Source organism: Elephantulus edwardii, unplaced genomic scaffold, assembly GCF_000299155.1.
Source record: "Elephantulus edwardii isolate Elephantulus edwardi_28Jun2011 unplaced genomic scaffold, EleEdw1.0 scaffold00015, whole genome shotgun sequence".
NCBI lineage: Eukaryota > Metazoa > Chordata > Mammalia > Macroscelidea > Macroscelididae > Elephantulus > Elephantulus edwardii.
In genome coordinates, this window is record NW_006399765.1 from 18,128,499 (window position 1) to 18,144,813 (window position 16,315).

At 50.8% G+C, this 16,315-nt stretch overlaps 1 protein-coding gene across 2 annotated transcripts in view; it reads right to left on the reverse strand.

Annotated features, from left to right (window-relative positions):
- Nucleotides 1-234: 234 nt before the first annotated feature.
- Nucleotides 235-16,315, reverse strand: part of RIMS4 (regulating synaptic membrane exocytosis 4) — a 64,009-nt gene continuing 47,928 nt past the window's right edge. For both annotated transcript variants that reach the window (XM_006881561.1, XM_006881562.1), the window contains 5 exons: nucleotides 15,855-15,993; nucleotides 4,093-4,205; nucleotides 3,780-3,881; nucleotides 3,014-3,153; nucleotides 235-678 (listed from right to left, as the gene is read on the reverse strand). In XM_006881561.1, the coding sequence (XP_006881623.1) occupies nucleotides 460-678; nucleotides 3,014-3,153; nucleotides 3,780-3,881; nucleotides 4,093-4,205; nucleotides 15,855-15,993 (713 nt within the window). In that variant the 3' untranslated portion in view covers nucleotides 235-459. The remainder of the gene's footprint in view (nucleotides 679-3,013; nucleotides 3,154-3,779; nucleotides 3,882-4,092; nucleotides 4,206-15,854; nucleotides 15,994-16,315) is intronic.

The following is a 16,315-nucleotide window of genomic DNA, read 5'->3' on the forward strand; positions in this document are numbered from 1 at the left end:
AGCAGGAGTTGCTGCCTGAACCCGGTGCCGCAGGAAAGACACTTGCTGGTAATTGGCACCATGGGGATGGCCGGCTGGGTTCTGGACTTGGCTCCGGGCAGCAAGCTTCCAAGGAGGGACAGAGGAAGGGGGGGTAGGGGGGCGGACGGTGTTCGGGGCAGAAGGGTGGTTCGCTCTGCCACCTCAGTCTTTTTCTCTGGACTTTAGCCACATCCATCAGGTCTAGAACCGGCCAAGTCAAAAGTGCAGCCAATCCCCTTGGGAGAGGGAAGGTCTCAGGGGGAAGGAGGCAAAGTATGGGGTGAGGAGGGGCCTGAGGGGGTAGGTCTCCCCTTCTGCCTCCCCATTGTTGGGGAGAGCCCCGTGATCCTCTGTTCAGTGTGCCCCAGGGCCTGGGGTTCCAGGTCAGGGCAGGGAGGTCTCCAGACCATCTTGGGGAGCCCCTCCCCATCCCCGACACTAAGATCGCTCACCACAGGGCCCCACGGTGCTCTCAAGGGACAACTGGGATGCCTGCCGGAGCAGGGGGCCCGTGGCTGGGTCCACCATGGAGGAGGTGGGGAAGAGCTTGTACCAGCCCACGGCCAGGGTGGTCAAGTCCAGCTCCTCCAGCAGCACACGGGCCACACCCATGAACTGCTTCCGCTCCATCCGCCCGTAGTTCCCCCACACGATCACCTGCGGGGCAAGAGACACCGCGGTTCAGATCTTGCTGATGCCATCCACAGACCCCAGACCAGAACACACCACAGCCTGTTTGTTTATCTCCAAGTTCCTACAACTTCTTTCATTTCAAAATGGCTCAAGTCCAGGCTCGGCTACCATGATTAAATGTTGAGATCAAAGAGTCTACAGAATCAGCCTCATCAAAAAAGAGAGGAACGTGCAGAACAGATTTTCAAATTGTCATAAAACCTGTACTGTCCAGTCATTGAAGCTGAACGGTCTTTAAACTTCCCAAGGTTAAAGATAAAGGGAGTCTTTAAACCTTAAACCAAAATAATCCCTGAAGTCTTCTTTAAACCTAACAATAATTTAGCTTCATCAGTAAAGGATGTCTGCTTTGAGAACTGTGCTTTTTTAAAGAATCTAGACAGAATCAAACTGAAAACAGCAACTTGAAAGGGTAGACAAGAAACATAGGAGGGTGTGAGTTTATGTTCATGAAAAAGAAAAAAAAAACAACAAACACCTCCAACCTCAGACAAGGAAGGAAATCATATACATGGTGTATGCTCCGCTGCGTATTTTCAACAACAACAACAAGTCATTACGATTCTTGCTTCCACTCATCCTTCCAGCCTCTCCTTCTCTGCTTTCTGAGCTCTATCCCTGGCCAGATCTGCCCTTTCCATCTTGGGCAGCTGATCGTTGTGAGGAGTTAACATGTTCTTTTTTTTTTAATTTTATTTTGTGTGCGTGTACCGTCAAATCAGATCTGACTGGTACAGGAGGAGATTGTTCCTCCTTCTCCAGCAGAGCATCTGGTGGATTCGAACCGTGCACCTCTGGGATTGCAGTACACCTTCTTGCCACTAGGCCACCAGAGCTCGCCAGGAGTTAACATGTTCTAAGCTCCTGCTGTTACTGTTCATCGTACAAGCCTGTCTTGGGTGCTGTTTGGTCAGAAGTTTGTGCCACAGGAGTGGGTTCAAGTCCAGGCTCAAATGATGGCTACTGTGCATAGTCCCAGAGGTGGTCAGTCTCCATCAGACCAGGAAGGCTGGCCACTGTGATCCCGAGTTTAGTTATACATTGATCTCCCACTGTTCCCAGCACCTTCTACTGCAATACCTTTCAAAGAACACTGTCCATTCTCAGCAGCCTTGAGGGCTGCTCTGATTGCTTGCCGTAGGCCTGCAGAACCTCTGAAGCCCCCAAAGCTCCAAGCGGCTGGAATAGAGGAGGATGCCAGCCTCTCCCTTTTGGGTTTTTTTTTTAAGTCCCTTTTCTACAGCACCTTTCTATTCGTCATCTGCCACACTCTTTATGAGCTGCCATCCTGCACGCTGCAGAACTCTCATTTACTGCAGAACCCTCATCTGCTGCCCTGCACCCCAGCTCCTCCTCCTTCTTTCCTCCACAAGGTAGGTCAGCTCATTTGGAGTTAAGACACACCTAGGTTAAACCAGGCCGCTCCTTGGAGTCAAGGATTCTGAACCTTCGTCTGACATACTTTGGACATGTTGCAAGGAGGGACCAGACCTTGGAGAGGGACATCATGCTTGGGAGGGTGGAGGGACAGCGCAGGAGGGGAAGGCCCTCTATGAGGTGGATTGATTCAGTGACTGGGGTAATCAGGGTGGGTGTGTCAGAGGCAGTGAGGTTGGCACAGGATAGAGCAGGGTTTAGGGCTGTTGAATATAGGGGTCACTATGAGTTGCAGGTGACTCGACAGCATATAACAACAACGACAAACAAAGTAGCCTTACAGCCAAGCTCTGCCATGGACTCCTTTGTGGTCTTGGGCAAGTCACTTCATCTCTACGAACCTCAGTGTCCTCACTGGTAAAGCTGAGATGAGCCCCCCACAGGACACCTCACAGGATGCCCTCACAGGATTATTAACGGTAATGACATTGTAGCAGCCTTTCAGACCGCACTTACTACAGGTTAACATGATGAATGCTTTTCTTGCCCAAAGAACACAGTCACAGGAAGTCACTTGTCAGAAACCATTGTCACTGTCATTTGGATGAAGAAACAGACTCAGAGGATGGCATTCACAAGTGTGCAGGGAGGTGTGGTGCTCAGATCATCTACCAGATGGGACCCTTCCCCCAGCACTGCTCCCTCACCCACGGACTGCTCCCTCAAGCCCTCACTGCTTCCTCACCTGCTGTTCCGCTCCCTCACCCCCTATACAGCTCCTTCAACACCCCCTTGACTGCTCCCTCACCCTATCCTGCTGCCTCACCTCAAACACTGCTCCCTCACCCCTCACTACTTCCTCACCCCACCCCACACCCCGCTCTCCCACCCCTCACTGCTTCCTCACCCCCAATGTCCTCACCTGCAGGACTTTGCCCTGGGGGCTCTCAGGAAACAGCAGCACCTGGTTATACAACGGGTCCAGCGACTTGCGAGCAACTTTGGTCTTCTTCTTGGCGATGCAGACACCGTTCTCGAGCAGGTAGGCCTTGATGTAGGCCGCTGCCGAGAGAGGCCGGGGTCAGTACTGGTCCCCTCACAGGGAGAGTTCAGGGGCCAGTGCTGGTCCCCTCACAGGGAGAGTTCAGGGGGTGGTCAGTGCCGGTCCTCAGGCCTTCACAAGAGTTTAGGGTGCAGGACAGAAAGGCCACCCACCCATTGCTGAGGACTAGGGGATCCCTGTGGGGCAGGAGCAGGGACAAGTGGGTAGGGGGGACCTCCTCTGCCTCCAAAGGTGGTCCCCACCATCTCCCTTCCTCCCTTCGCTCTCTCCTGAGCTCATCTGATTCACCCACCCCTTCTCTGGCACTTTCATCTGCTGACCCCCTCACTCTACCGATGCCTGCTGAGCTCCTACCACATGCCGGGACCCCAGCTAGGCACTGAGTGTAATGACAAATGGGACAGATGCCTTGGCCCTTCAACTCAGGCCAGTGGAGGCCACTGTCAAGGTCAACAATCTCGACAGGATCCCAGAATGAGCTCTAAACCACCATGGAAGTCATTAGGGTGGGGATAAAGGGGTCCACATAATTGGCAGTCTTCTCCCCTCCAGGCCTCAGAACCCCTCTGGGTGTCCTGCCCAGACCTATCCCCCTGCCTTATAGAGGGGCATTAAGCTCCCACACCTGGCAGTGTTTTGGAGCCTGGCTTGGCTGTCAGGCCGCGGGCCTGGATGATGTCCACTTCAAGCTGACCATTCCGCTCCTGCAAACCGATCTCCACGTCTCCTACAAGAGAGGAGACCGGAAATGACCCGGATGCTCAGAAAGGACTCAGTTTCTCCCCTTCTTGGAGGAAATACCCTCAAACCCTCTTTCCCTTGCTCCCGGGCCCAAATAAAACCAGACACAACTCACACACCAGGCATTTAGCTACTGCTGATGGCTTGGCAAGTGTGGGCCAGGCCCTCCGGCTGCGAGCAGGCTTCGGGACACTCACCCATGGGCGTGGTGGCCAGGGTCTGGCGGCCCACAAACTGTGCCGGCCCCATGCTACCCAGGAAGTCACTGAACTGGGCGTCCGATGCCAAGCAGACTCCGCCATAGTTAAGGCTGAAAGAAGGAAAGGGTGACAAATCAAACAGGAAACTAGAGACTCGGGAAACGGCACTACCTGAACCCTGTGCTGTCCTTGTCACCTCTGACACGCCTGAGCCCACTGCCGCAGTCACAGTGTCAATCCGTCCCGTTAAGGTGCTTCCTTTCTTTCACCAACCCTTCACCTCTCCAAACATGATGTCCCCTCCAAGGAACAGCCCCTCCTAACAACATGCTCAAAATATGTGAGACACAGCTTCATCATCCTTGCCTCTAAGGAGCACTCGGGTTGCATTTTCTCCAAGACACACCTGTGTGTTCTTTTGACAGTACACGGGATGCTCAGTGCCCTTCTCCCGCAACACAGCTTAAAGGTACCACCGCGGGGAAAAAAAAAAAAGCAGCCCAGGTCCGCTGCCCAGAAGCATCCGCACTGAAGTTTGCATGAGGAAGAAAGAAACTTTCTAAAATTAAGTCTTTGAAATTCATTGGTTTGTCACAACAACTGGCTACACAAACTAATATGGCAGCCTTGTTCTCTGGCCAGAACGGACAGATCCAGGGATAACAAACACCAAATCCAAGTTCAGTCACAGATTCTATCTGGAAAATGGTTTAAAAGAGAGAAGAGGGGGGAAAATTCCCAAGGCTGAAAGCCATTAGAAAAATAATGAGTTCTCGATATAGAAATTAGGAAAACCGAACACTGAGAGTTTAGGAGCTAGCAGACCGTCTTTACGCTCCACACAGAATTCATGTTGGCCCTACAACAGCCCAAGGGAGTAGACACTATTATTGTTCAATGCCTTAGATTGAATTGGATCCCCTGGAAACGTGTGCTGTAAATCCTAATGGGTATACCTGTGGCTATAATCCCATTTTCTTTGTTAAGAGGCAGCATTAGTACAGGGGGTATCTTAACTCTGTATCTCCTGAGAGCTGATTAAATAAGCATCAAGCAAGCAGAGATGGGGGAAGAGAGATGTCACATCCCAGCAGAACAGCAGCTCAAGAGATAAGGATGTTCTCTGAGAGCCAACAGAGAGAAGGGCTCCCCTTAGAGCCTGCACTCGGATTTCAGGCTTTTAGAGTAAGAAATTACATGGCCAACCCAAAGGCATGCATTTCAAATCCATCAGCTCCTCCATGGGAGAAAGATGGGCAATCTCCTCCTATGAGACTTAGAGCCTCTGGAATTGCAATGTGGGGTCACTTAAGAGAGAGAATGTCTCCCAAACGGTAATGATAATTTTATGCTTGTTAAAGCCAAGCACTTGAGGCTTTTCTGTTACAGCACTAAATAACTGTCAGCGCCAGCGGATAGATTTCCTGGAGGGGCTGAGGGGCTTGGCCAATGTTACAGCTCGCAGGTACCTCACCCACCTCCATGCACCCTCTCCACAGCAAGGCGGCCACTTTCGCCTCTGCAGCTCAGTCTGAGCTCAGGCCTGTTTGCTGGCTCTAAGAGCATGTTCAACTTGAAGGTCAGTATCCCAGCAAGACGGCCCCACCACCATAGACTCGGAGTTGGTTGGAGCCCGGGTAACGTGCATGGACTCCTGCCTGGCACAGTCTCCCCGAGCTCCCCAGCAGGGCTGGGCTCCAGTGGTTCACAGGGTGAGCAGGCTGGAGAGCACCCTCTTCCCCACCTCATCCCCCACTCCAGGACCAGTGACCCGTGAGACCACTTAGGTTCTGCTTCTCTCCGATGAACCCAAACCAGGAGAGCAGCAGAGAGCATTTAAACCCGTGCAGCCAGGCTTCTGAGTCTCTTAACAATCAGATAAAAGCTGTTAGAAAAGAAGGGAACTCTGGTGGTCTAGTGGCAAGAAGCTGTGCTGCAATCCTGGAGGCTCGTGGGTCAAATCCACCAGTTGTTCTGCTGGAGAAGGAGGGGCGATCTCCTCCTGTGCCAGTCAAATCCGATTTGATAGTATACAACAAGGAAAAAAACCTAAGTTGGTTTTTTTTTAAAAAATAGTTGTTAGAAAAGAAAAAGTTGATTATCTGGGATTGCAATGGGAGCTCATTAGCCTTGCAAACCCAAAGATGTTTCATTAACAGCATCCAGGCAGAGGCTGTGGCTGGTGACTTGTCACTGCTGAGGACTTGTCACCACCGGTGACGTGATCTTTCCTCCCTGTCCTGATTCTCTTTTCCACTCTGCCCCTCACCCCTACCCTGCAGCCACCTAGGGGTATGAACTCCAAATGCTTGAAAGTCATTGTCCACAGGTTCCAAAGCCCTAAACGGGCTCAGCTCCAGGCTCGAGCCAGGCCTCCAGCAGCCTGAAATTGAAAGTTTCCTCCAAGCCTGTCATTGTCTGTTCCTCGGTTCCTGGTGGGATTGCAGCAGACAATGGGGAACCGGCAGGCTTGGTAATTAGCGGTAATTGTTTATAATATCTGGGCGGCTGCCGGATTTCCCATCCCAGGGTGCCTCACAGGCTGCCAAGGAAGCAGGCTGAGGCCTCGGAAACCCTGAACTGGCTGTCCTACCCTCCACGTCTGGGGCTGGGAAGGCAGATCCCACCACGTTGGAGATCCAGCTTGACCTGGGTTCATCTCTGGAGCGAGAAAACAGTCTACAGTCTGACCTGGCCTCCTCCCCTGTGCAGCCACTGGCTGTGTGATCCCTCTCTGCAACTCACTCACCTCCTGCTCTGCAGACAGGCTATCAGAGGCTTGGTACAGGCATCTCACTGGCCAGTGCTAATGAGGGCCTAGCTTTACATAGTTGAAAAACTGCCTCTGCTCACAGCATCCATTGGGAGAAGGTAAAGAGCTTGGAAAACCACTAAATGCCCCAAGTATGCTATTGCTTACAACAAGTCTGGAACTTAGTTGGAGGCCTTGCATGCAGTAGGCTCTCCGTGCAGGAAATGTTTGCAGTCTACCCTTCAGCTGAGCCCAGACTGGGAAAAGAAGGACCTCAAGTAGAAAGTCTAAGTTTGGCATAAAATAGACCTTAGGTACCAGTGCTGCACAACCAATAAGGCAGGATTTGTGAGCTCTCTCAGCTGCAATTTCCTTACGTGTAAAACAGGAATACAGCCACTGCTTTGTCAGGTTACTAAAGGGAGAAGTCAGTGAGGTAATACAGGCAAAAACACTTACACAGGGCCTGGCACGCAAGTATCTGCCATGGTCTGCACAGCCCTGGGAAGCTTCCCTCGCTCCTCTTGGTGTTTTTTTTTTGTTTGTTTTTGGTTTTTTATGGCATTTCTCATTCCAAACCTGTTAGGATGGTGGCACACAGGTGTCTGACATGAGTTCAGACCACTGGGGTGGGGGCGGGGGGCTGCTGTGGCCCGTTCCTCCCGGTGAAGACAGCAACCTGAAATAGGATTATAACCTGTGTTCAACTGGCCTTTTATTTTGTGTTAATGTTGAAATGAGATTTCCTGCATTGCAAATCCTGTTAGTTTTGTTTGTGGAGCTGGATCTCATTTATCTTTTATTAACCTTTGAGCTCGGTTTGCCCCTGGATTTTCTGTGTCCTCAATGGTTAGAGAAGTAATTGGGTTATCTGGGGGTTTGACTATATTTTCCAGATGGATCACCTGTCCCAACTGCAGCCAGAATTAAAAGGTTGCCCAGTTCTTTTGGTGATGATGGCTATGTGGCTGTGGAAGGTCTTAGTGATTGCTGGGTTTCCTCTCTGTCAAGCTGTTCATTGCCCCCTTCATAAGCCCCTCCATCCACTCACATCCTCAAAGACCTGCTAAGCCTACCAAGTTCATTCTACTATAACACAAGTTGTTGGTTTTATGTGCCCTCAACTTGGAACCAGCTCATAGCTGACCCCCCCCCCACCACCAGGTTTTCAGATGCAGCGAATCACATGAGGAGATAGCTCATTTTCCTCTCTCAGAGCAGCTGGGAGATTCAAACTGCCTGCCTTTGGGTTGGCAGCATAGCTCCTTACCACCAGGTCACCAGAGCTCCCTCATGGTACAAGACACTAATTCCTAAAGATATGCCTTGTGCCACAATCAAAATCACAGAGCTATGAGGGGAAAGAAGGGTGCCTTGGAAGTGCAGTGCATTACATGTTGGACTGTTAACCAAAAGGTTACTGGTTTGAATCCACCAGCTGCTCGCACAAAGATTCACATCCTAGGCAATGTGATGGGGGGTTATCCTAAATCAGAGTCAACTCAAAAGCAAAGGGTCTGGGTTTGGTTTCATGGAGGAAAATGGGGTTGGAGGCATAACACTCAAAAACTTTTTTAGTGGCGCATTAAAAGAAAGAAAAATGGGAACTTAGTTAAAATGGCACATTTTATCACATGGTAAATGGTGATGAAATGCATAAATATTAAATATGTCCTTTCTCCTTGAAAAAGACCCACAGTTTGCTCATCAAGAATTGTAACCTGTGACTTCCGGGGCTGTTACAGCAGGTGTGGGTGGGTGCGGCTGGTAACACTGAACGGATGTGGTTGCTTGAGGGCCACGTGTTTAATGCATTCCTGTGCGAACTCCTATTCCTAGGGAGCTCTGGTGCCTGAGTGGTAGGCAAGAAGCTGGGCTTCAATCTCAAAGGCACCCAGTTCGAGGCCACCAGCCGCTCTGTGGGAGAAGGATGGGCAGTCTCCTCCCGTGTGATTAACTGCCTCTGAAAACCCGCCAGAGGGTCATCTCTGGGTCAGTTCCGACTCAATGGTACACAAAAACAACATGCAAGTTCAAGGAGCATTGACAGGGCAGCAAGTAGTGTTGGGCTGCCGACTGCAAGTTAGGCGGTTCAAACCCAGCAGCAGCTCTGCTCTGACAGAAAGATGAGGCGGCGGCTTGTTTCCAAAGATATCTACGGGGGACAGCTCTAATTCCGCAGCCCTGGGGTCACTAGGAGTGGAGTCAACGCGGCATCATGCATTTAGAGGGTATGTGAGGGTCATTTTTTTGCGTTCACATATTGCTTGTGGTGGATGAAGTCACAATGAACAAGGTCAAATTCTTGTCATGGTCAGATTGTTCCCTAATGTTTCAATCATGTTGGAGCAAGCAAATTACCTTTTTGAAACACGCATCCTGGCAGACCCAACTATACTCTGGGAGACCCGCGTGCCACGGTCCTCAGTCTGCTGCTCGAGCCTTCCCGAGCCTACCTGTTCACGAGAGAATGGCTCAGCGGCCTCAAGTCGGCGGCTTCACTCATTCATCGACACTAAACTGGAGCCCGACTGGCAGAATGGTTATAGCGATTGGCTACTAACGAAAAGATCAGCAGTTCCAATCCACCATCTGCTCCACAGGAGGTAGATACGGTGGCCTCCTTCTGTAAAGATTAAAGCCTTGGAAACGGAATGAGGTCTTTTCTGCTCTGTTCTATAGGGTCACTGTCGGTCAGAATCAGCATCAGCAAAGGGATTTTTGTCATGAGGCAGGATCCATCAGTGCTAAGCACTTTACCAATTATGAACTCATTTAACCCTCTTCAACAACTCCTTGTCTTTAAAGCTAGGTCCTTCTTCTTGTTAACTGAGTCTCCTGCTCGGTACTTCTTGTTGCTAACTGGGTCCCTGGGCTCACACTGACCTCATGTGTATGGAGTGGAACTGTTCCAGAGGGCTTCCAATGCTGCAATCTTTCAGAAACAAAACACCAGGACTGTCTCTCAAAAAATGTCTCTGAACGGATTTGAACCACCGACCTTTAAGTTAGTAGTCGAATGCTTAGCAGTGTGTGCTGCCCAGGGACTCCGAGGTACTGATATTAAGTCTATTTTACAGAAGTGGAAACCAAGACAGAGAAATGTTAAATAGCCCAACCAACAGCACTCTGCGAGCACGTGGCAGACCCAGGATTTGAACCCTAGGAGCCTAGAGGCTGACTTTATATTTTTAACCATTATGTTACAGGTTTATAAGTGTCCCTTGAGGACCTCAGCCCCACCCATGGCAGAGCACAGGGGTTTGCCGCCCAGCTCTCTGGTCAGACAGGCCTGGATTGAAATCCTGCCCCCCCAAGCTCACTAGTTGTAGAGATACATTCAGCATCTCTTGGATCCCTGGTTTCCTTTTCTTGAAAAACAGGAATAAATAATATTAGAATAATGTTCAGCACAGTTGAACTAAGCAAGATATATACACACTTCTTAAACAGAGTCCAGCACAATGTTTAACAAACTCTGTTGTTATGTGCTGTCGAGTCACTTACGACTCATAGCGACCCTATGTACAAGAGCCCTAAACCCTGCTCTGTCCTGTGCCAATCGCACTGTCTCCGCCACAGACATTCCTGCATGACCTTCAGGCACAGTGACTGACAAACAGCAGCAGTGGTGAGGAAGGGAGTCCAGAACCCCAACTCTAGCCTCCTTAGCCCTAGGGGGATTCAAAAAACATCTCTGCAGGACATGACCCTGAGCTGGGGCAGTGGTGCCACTGGGGGCTCCCACTATCAGGGCCATGGACGTCTAGGAACCCAGATGTCAATGCCCAGACCCATGAGGGCAGGCAGGGGCTGAGGAAGAACAGGGGATGCAGAGAGCCAACTCCAAGAGCAGGTGGGCTTACCAGGAGGAGGCTAAGGCCCTGCGTTCGGTGTGAGGGAGGAGAATGGAGAGGGGACGAGGGAAGGGATGCTGACTGCTCGGTCAGGGTGTGATCCTGGAGCAGACGCAGGAGACAGGCAGGGGCCCCACGTGCCCAGCCCAGCAGACTGCACACAGTAGGTGCTCAGACAGTATTTGCTGCAATGAAGATTCACCTGCAGGAACAGATCCACACCACACGGCCAGGCAGCTTCAGCAGCATTGGAGGCTGCGTCTGGGGCTGCCTGAGCGAGGCTGGCTCCCTGTCACCCCAGCTGGGCTGGCAGAAGCCCAGGAGGAGGGGAAGGAGGGAGCAGACACACCCCTTTCTGTTCCAGAGCCTGGCAGCTGGGCCCAAGATTGCCCAAAATACCTCCCAGACAGGAAAGGGAGGCTGGCCACGGCTCAGCGTCCACACCTGCCCCTTCTTGGCCAGGTGTTAGTGCCGCCGCAGCATCTGGCTGGGCTCCACCAAGGCACAGCCCCTCTGCTGGTCAAGCACCCTCCAACCCAACCTATCCTTCCACGGCCATGCTCAGAACGCTCCCCCTAGACCAAGCAATGATCCTGTACCACCCACCAACTGCCATCGAGTCGATTCTGATTCACTGCGACAATATAGGACAGAACAGACCAGACCACAGGGCTTTGGAGGCTGTAAATCTTTAAGAAAGCTGACTCCTGAGGGGTGGCTGGTGGGTTTCAGTCATAACAGTGTGCTCTAACCACTGCACCACTCATCACAGCCAGCTCGTATTCAGAGCTGACTGTGTGCTGAGCACTCCCCCCCACAACAGCACTGAGGGGGCTCTCTGCACCCCATAGGATGGATGTACACTGGCACAAGCGGCCCATATCCAACTAACACTGGCTTAAATCACCAATAAGAGCTCATAATTAGGGCGTCCGCTATGAGCTTTGACATATATTTTCTCATTTAATTCTCACAACAATCCCGAGTGTTCTGTACTACTACTGCCCCCCCTTTTTTAATGACCTTTTTATTATATTAATACAGTCAGTGTGAAATTAGCCCTGAAAATGCTAAAACAACAAAAATATATTAATTAGGCATTTAGCATCCTGGTACCTGAAATAAAGACAAATAGAAAATCATGTGAAAACATTAAAAAGTTGCCAGTTTTCATTAAAATTATTTACATTTGTATTCTAATGCCAAATTTATAGATAGTTCTTTTAAATTATTAAGAATGTTCTGAAATATGAAAATAACTGAAATAAATATTAAATATCCACAAATGAAAATTCAGTTCTTCACTAATATTCTAAATGTAAATGCTTTTGTTTTCCTTGTTGTGTACCGTTGAGTTGGCTCTGATTAGCCCAGGAGGAGATTGCCCCTCCTTCTCCATACTGCCCCCTTTTTACGGAGGAAGAAACTGGGCTCAGAGAGGTGACGCCACTTCTCCAAAGTCACAGAGCTACTGAGAAGCAGAAATGAGGCACAGGGACCGGCTGCTTGACTTCAGGATCCCGGCTTTGAATTCCTCCAGAAGGCAGTCAAAGGCAAACACTGTTCCCCCTTAAACCACATGCTCAAGTAGCTGCTGTGTGCGGGCCTCATCCCTCTGCTTCCTCACGCCCTCCTCCTATGATGCGTGCCCAGTCAGGACAAGTCTCGTGACCTCTCTGGCCTCTCTCCCTTCTGGACTCTGGGTGTGTGGCATGACCTCTCTGCTGCATCCTTGTCCCACACTGCTCTCCCTGGAACCTGGCCCTCTCAGTGTTCTGAGATGTGTTTACTGACTTCCCATGAATCTTAGAAAAGCCGCTCAGGAGGCCAGAGGCAGAGCCAGGACTAGGATGGTCTGGTCCCAGATTTGCCGTTGGTCCCAGATGCTGAGACTCACAACCACAGGGACCCACCACCACTGACTAGTTCTTTCTGACTTCTGACGGCCCTCCATCAGATTTCTCAGGCTGTTAATCCCTATACGAGGACAGCACTTTGTCATTTTCCTGCAAAGCTGCTGGAGGATTCGAACCTCCACCCTTTGGGTTTGCAGTCTCACACAGAAGGCACTGTGCCAGGTTTCACATGGCTGCCCCCAGGTGTCTGGGGCATCTTCCTCTGCATTTACTGTCTCTGGCAGGTTCTGCAGGTTAAGGAAGACAGTCGTTCCCTTTCTCCTCCTCTCCCTTCCGCCTGTCCACCTCTTCTCGGCCCCTGATAGTCTCCCTGGGAGGCAGGCTGGAACAAGAGCCTCTGCCAAGGCAAGGCCATTCCCAGAGGCTGAGCGAAGACACCCAGTGTAGGAGGGTCAGGGCAAAGGAACCTGACAGGCAGCAGAAGCCCCCAGCTCAGGGCCAGAGCCAGGAATGCAAGGGGAGTCTCACCCCTCACCTGCCTTTAGAGGATCCACCGTGCCCACACTGAGGTAAGCCCCAGTAAAGCAGCTGCCATCCGTTCTGACATGTGGCCACCCACATGTGTCAGAGGACAGCTGCGCTCCATGGGGTTCGCAATGGCTGATTTTTCAGATGTAAATCACCAAGCCCTTCTTCTGAGGAGCCTCTGGGTAACCCTGCCCCTCCGGCCTCTGGTCAGCAGCTGAGCCTGTTAACCTAATACACCATCCGGGGTCCCCACAGAACATTCTGTGATGGTGGACCAGCTCTATTTTCTGTGCTATCCAGTAAGACAGCTACTGCCCATACGCTGACACTAAGTGCTTGAATGTGGCCAGTGAGACGAGGAAAGGAATTTTTAATTCTATCTCATTTAATTAGCATTTAAATAGCCACGTGTGGCTCTTGTGCCTTACGGTATCGGTATCGACTCTCACTGCTTGGTGAAGATCCACACGCCCTCCTCCCGCCTCAGAGGGGCTGAGGATGGGAAGTGATTGGAATCAGGGGCTGTGGTTCAACAAGTCCCAGCTGGCAGCCCTGCTTTCTAGTTGAACTGTGATCCAGGGTCAGTTCCTTAACCTCTCCACCTCTCCTAGTTATCTATGCAATAAGGGAGTTTTGGCATCATTATGGATGGTGAAGAGATTGAGATTGTGAACAGTTTTAGTTTGCTTGGTTCAACAATCAACGTTCTTGGTATCAGCAAGAGATGAATTGCACTGGGAAAGTCAGCTGCCAGGGACCTCTCCAGAGTACTAAAGAGCAACAATGTCAGGCTGGAGACTAAGGTGCGCCTGATCCAGGCCATAATAGTCTTCACCATTGTGTGCTATGTATCAGAGAGCTGGACAGTGATTAGGGATGATAGAGAATTGATGCCTTTGAGCTGTGGTGCTGCAGAAGAGTGTTGAATACATAATGGACTGCTAGAACAGACAAGTTCATTTCAGGAAGGGTGAAACCAGATGCTCCTTGGAGGCAAGGATTCTGAAGTTTCATCTGACATACTTTGGGCATGTTGCAAGGAGGGACCAGTCCTTAGAGAGGAACATCATGTTTGGGAGGGTGGAGGGTCAGTGCAGGAGAGGAAGACCCTTGATGAGGTGGATCAATTCAGTGATTGGGGTAATGGGAGCAGGTGGGTTGGAGACAGAGAGGTTGGCACAGGATAGAGCAGAGCTTAGGGCTCTTATACACAGGGTCGCTATGAGTCACAAGTGACTCGACGGCACATAACAGCAAGAAGAAGGGAGTTCTGAATCAAGGCTTCTTTGCCATTGATCCAAGGTCAGATTTAGGGGAATCTGGGGACCCTCTACCAAGGTATATGAAAAAAGTGTGTTTATATAATTCTGTATGAAGATCTGTGTATATTTATTTGTGCTTCTTGGGGAAGGCCCAATGAGCTCCCCCAAATCTCAAAAGGGTCCATATTTTTTTAATCCAATGAGAATGGATCTAGAGCTTTTGAAAAATGTTCCCTAGCCTGCATCCAGGGAGTCTTGATTTAGTACCTCGGATTAAAGGTCCTTCAAGCTATGTTTTTTGTAAGAGCCCCAGTGATTCTGAAATGTAGTCAGACAGGGCTCTGAACTGGTTCGTTTGCTCCGGCTCAACCCCCTGCCGTGACAGTCCCTTTTACTCCAGGTGCACTGAGTCAGAATCCACTCTTTAACAAGCTTCTGTACACCACAGGGGGATAAGGAGAACCTGGCGATGTCACTAGATTGTAGATTCTGTTTCAGTATAAAAATGCAGATTCTGATTCAGTTTATCTGGGGTGAAGATAAAAATTCTCACCCAGGGGAACCAGAATGAACAGGTGTGCAGCCCAGCAGTCAGAGGAGAGAAAAGTTGACTGGAAGTCAGTTATTTTTTATTTCTCTCTCTCCTCTCTCCTCTCCTCCTGTCTCCTCTCTCCCTCTCTCTCTCACACACACACACACACACACACACACGTGCGATTGTAAAAACAAAAAAAGCAAAGAGAAAACAGTACTAACAAAACCCTTCTCCTTTCCTGAGACCCTGGGCAAGGCGCCTACTATCTTTCTTAATCAGCACAGACATACAGCACTTCTTATGTACAAGACACTGCCCTCCGTTCTTTGCTGGAGGAGAGACTCCCAAATCAACAGTCACATCTGTCCTGTAGGCAGTGTAGCCAGGGGGCTCGTCAGGGACAAGGCTGGTTCGCTTACACTTTGGGCCTGCTGTTAGGAGGCATCAGTCCGTGGAAAGGCACATCACGCCGGGAAAGGTGGAGGCCCAGAGAAACCGAGCAAGCCTCTCAAGATGGATTCATAGTCACCGTGACAGTGGATTTGAGCGTATCAGAGATGGTGAGGATAGAGCAGGATTGCACGTGGTTCAGCACTGATGTTCTTGGGATCGCTACAAGTCTTAAGTGAACTTGACAGCGTAGCTTAACAATGGAAGAAGGTACTATTAGCTCCATCTTATGGGTAGGGAAACTGAGGTCTAGAGATATGACTTGCCCAGGGTAACACAGCTGCAAGGTGGTGGAGCCAGGACTCGAACCCAGGCAGCCAGGCACTGGAGTCTGGGCTCTAGTCACGCTCCTGCAGAGCTTCACCGTTTCCTTATCTTTTCACTAAGGGGGGTGGGGCCAGAGACCCAGGGCCAAAGTCCTCACAGCTTACAGCTGATCCCGGGCTCCAAGAGGGCGCCGTCAGTGCCCCTCACCCTACACCCAGCCGACTGGCAGGCGGCAGCAGAACCCACACTCACTTGCTCTCCGAGCCGTAGCTGTTCATGCTGTCCTCGATGGACTCATGGCTGGCCTGGCGCAGCGTCCGGCTGGGCATCTCCACCGCCAGGCCCGTCTCCGTGCTCCTCTGGATGGCCCCCTTCAGCCTCCGGCTGTCTCCTGGGCAGACAGACCCGGTGAGATGCAGATGGAGATGTGGAGCGGGAGGGAACAGAGACGTGGGGACGGAGAGGACAGAGAGAAGAGGTGACTGGTTAGCATTTCTGTGACTAATGACTGCAGCCCGAGACCTTCACCTTCAGTCTCCTCGCACCACCCAGCTTCCCAGCACCTGCCCTCAGGGGCAGCTCTGCCCAGGTCCTGGGCCCTGCCCTTCAGGCCCACCCACCACGCATTCTCTTGTTAAATGACAGGCCATTTTACATACACTTTCATTTTCTTCTCCTTGAATTAATTTTCCACCTACAACTTTGCCCAACTT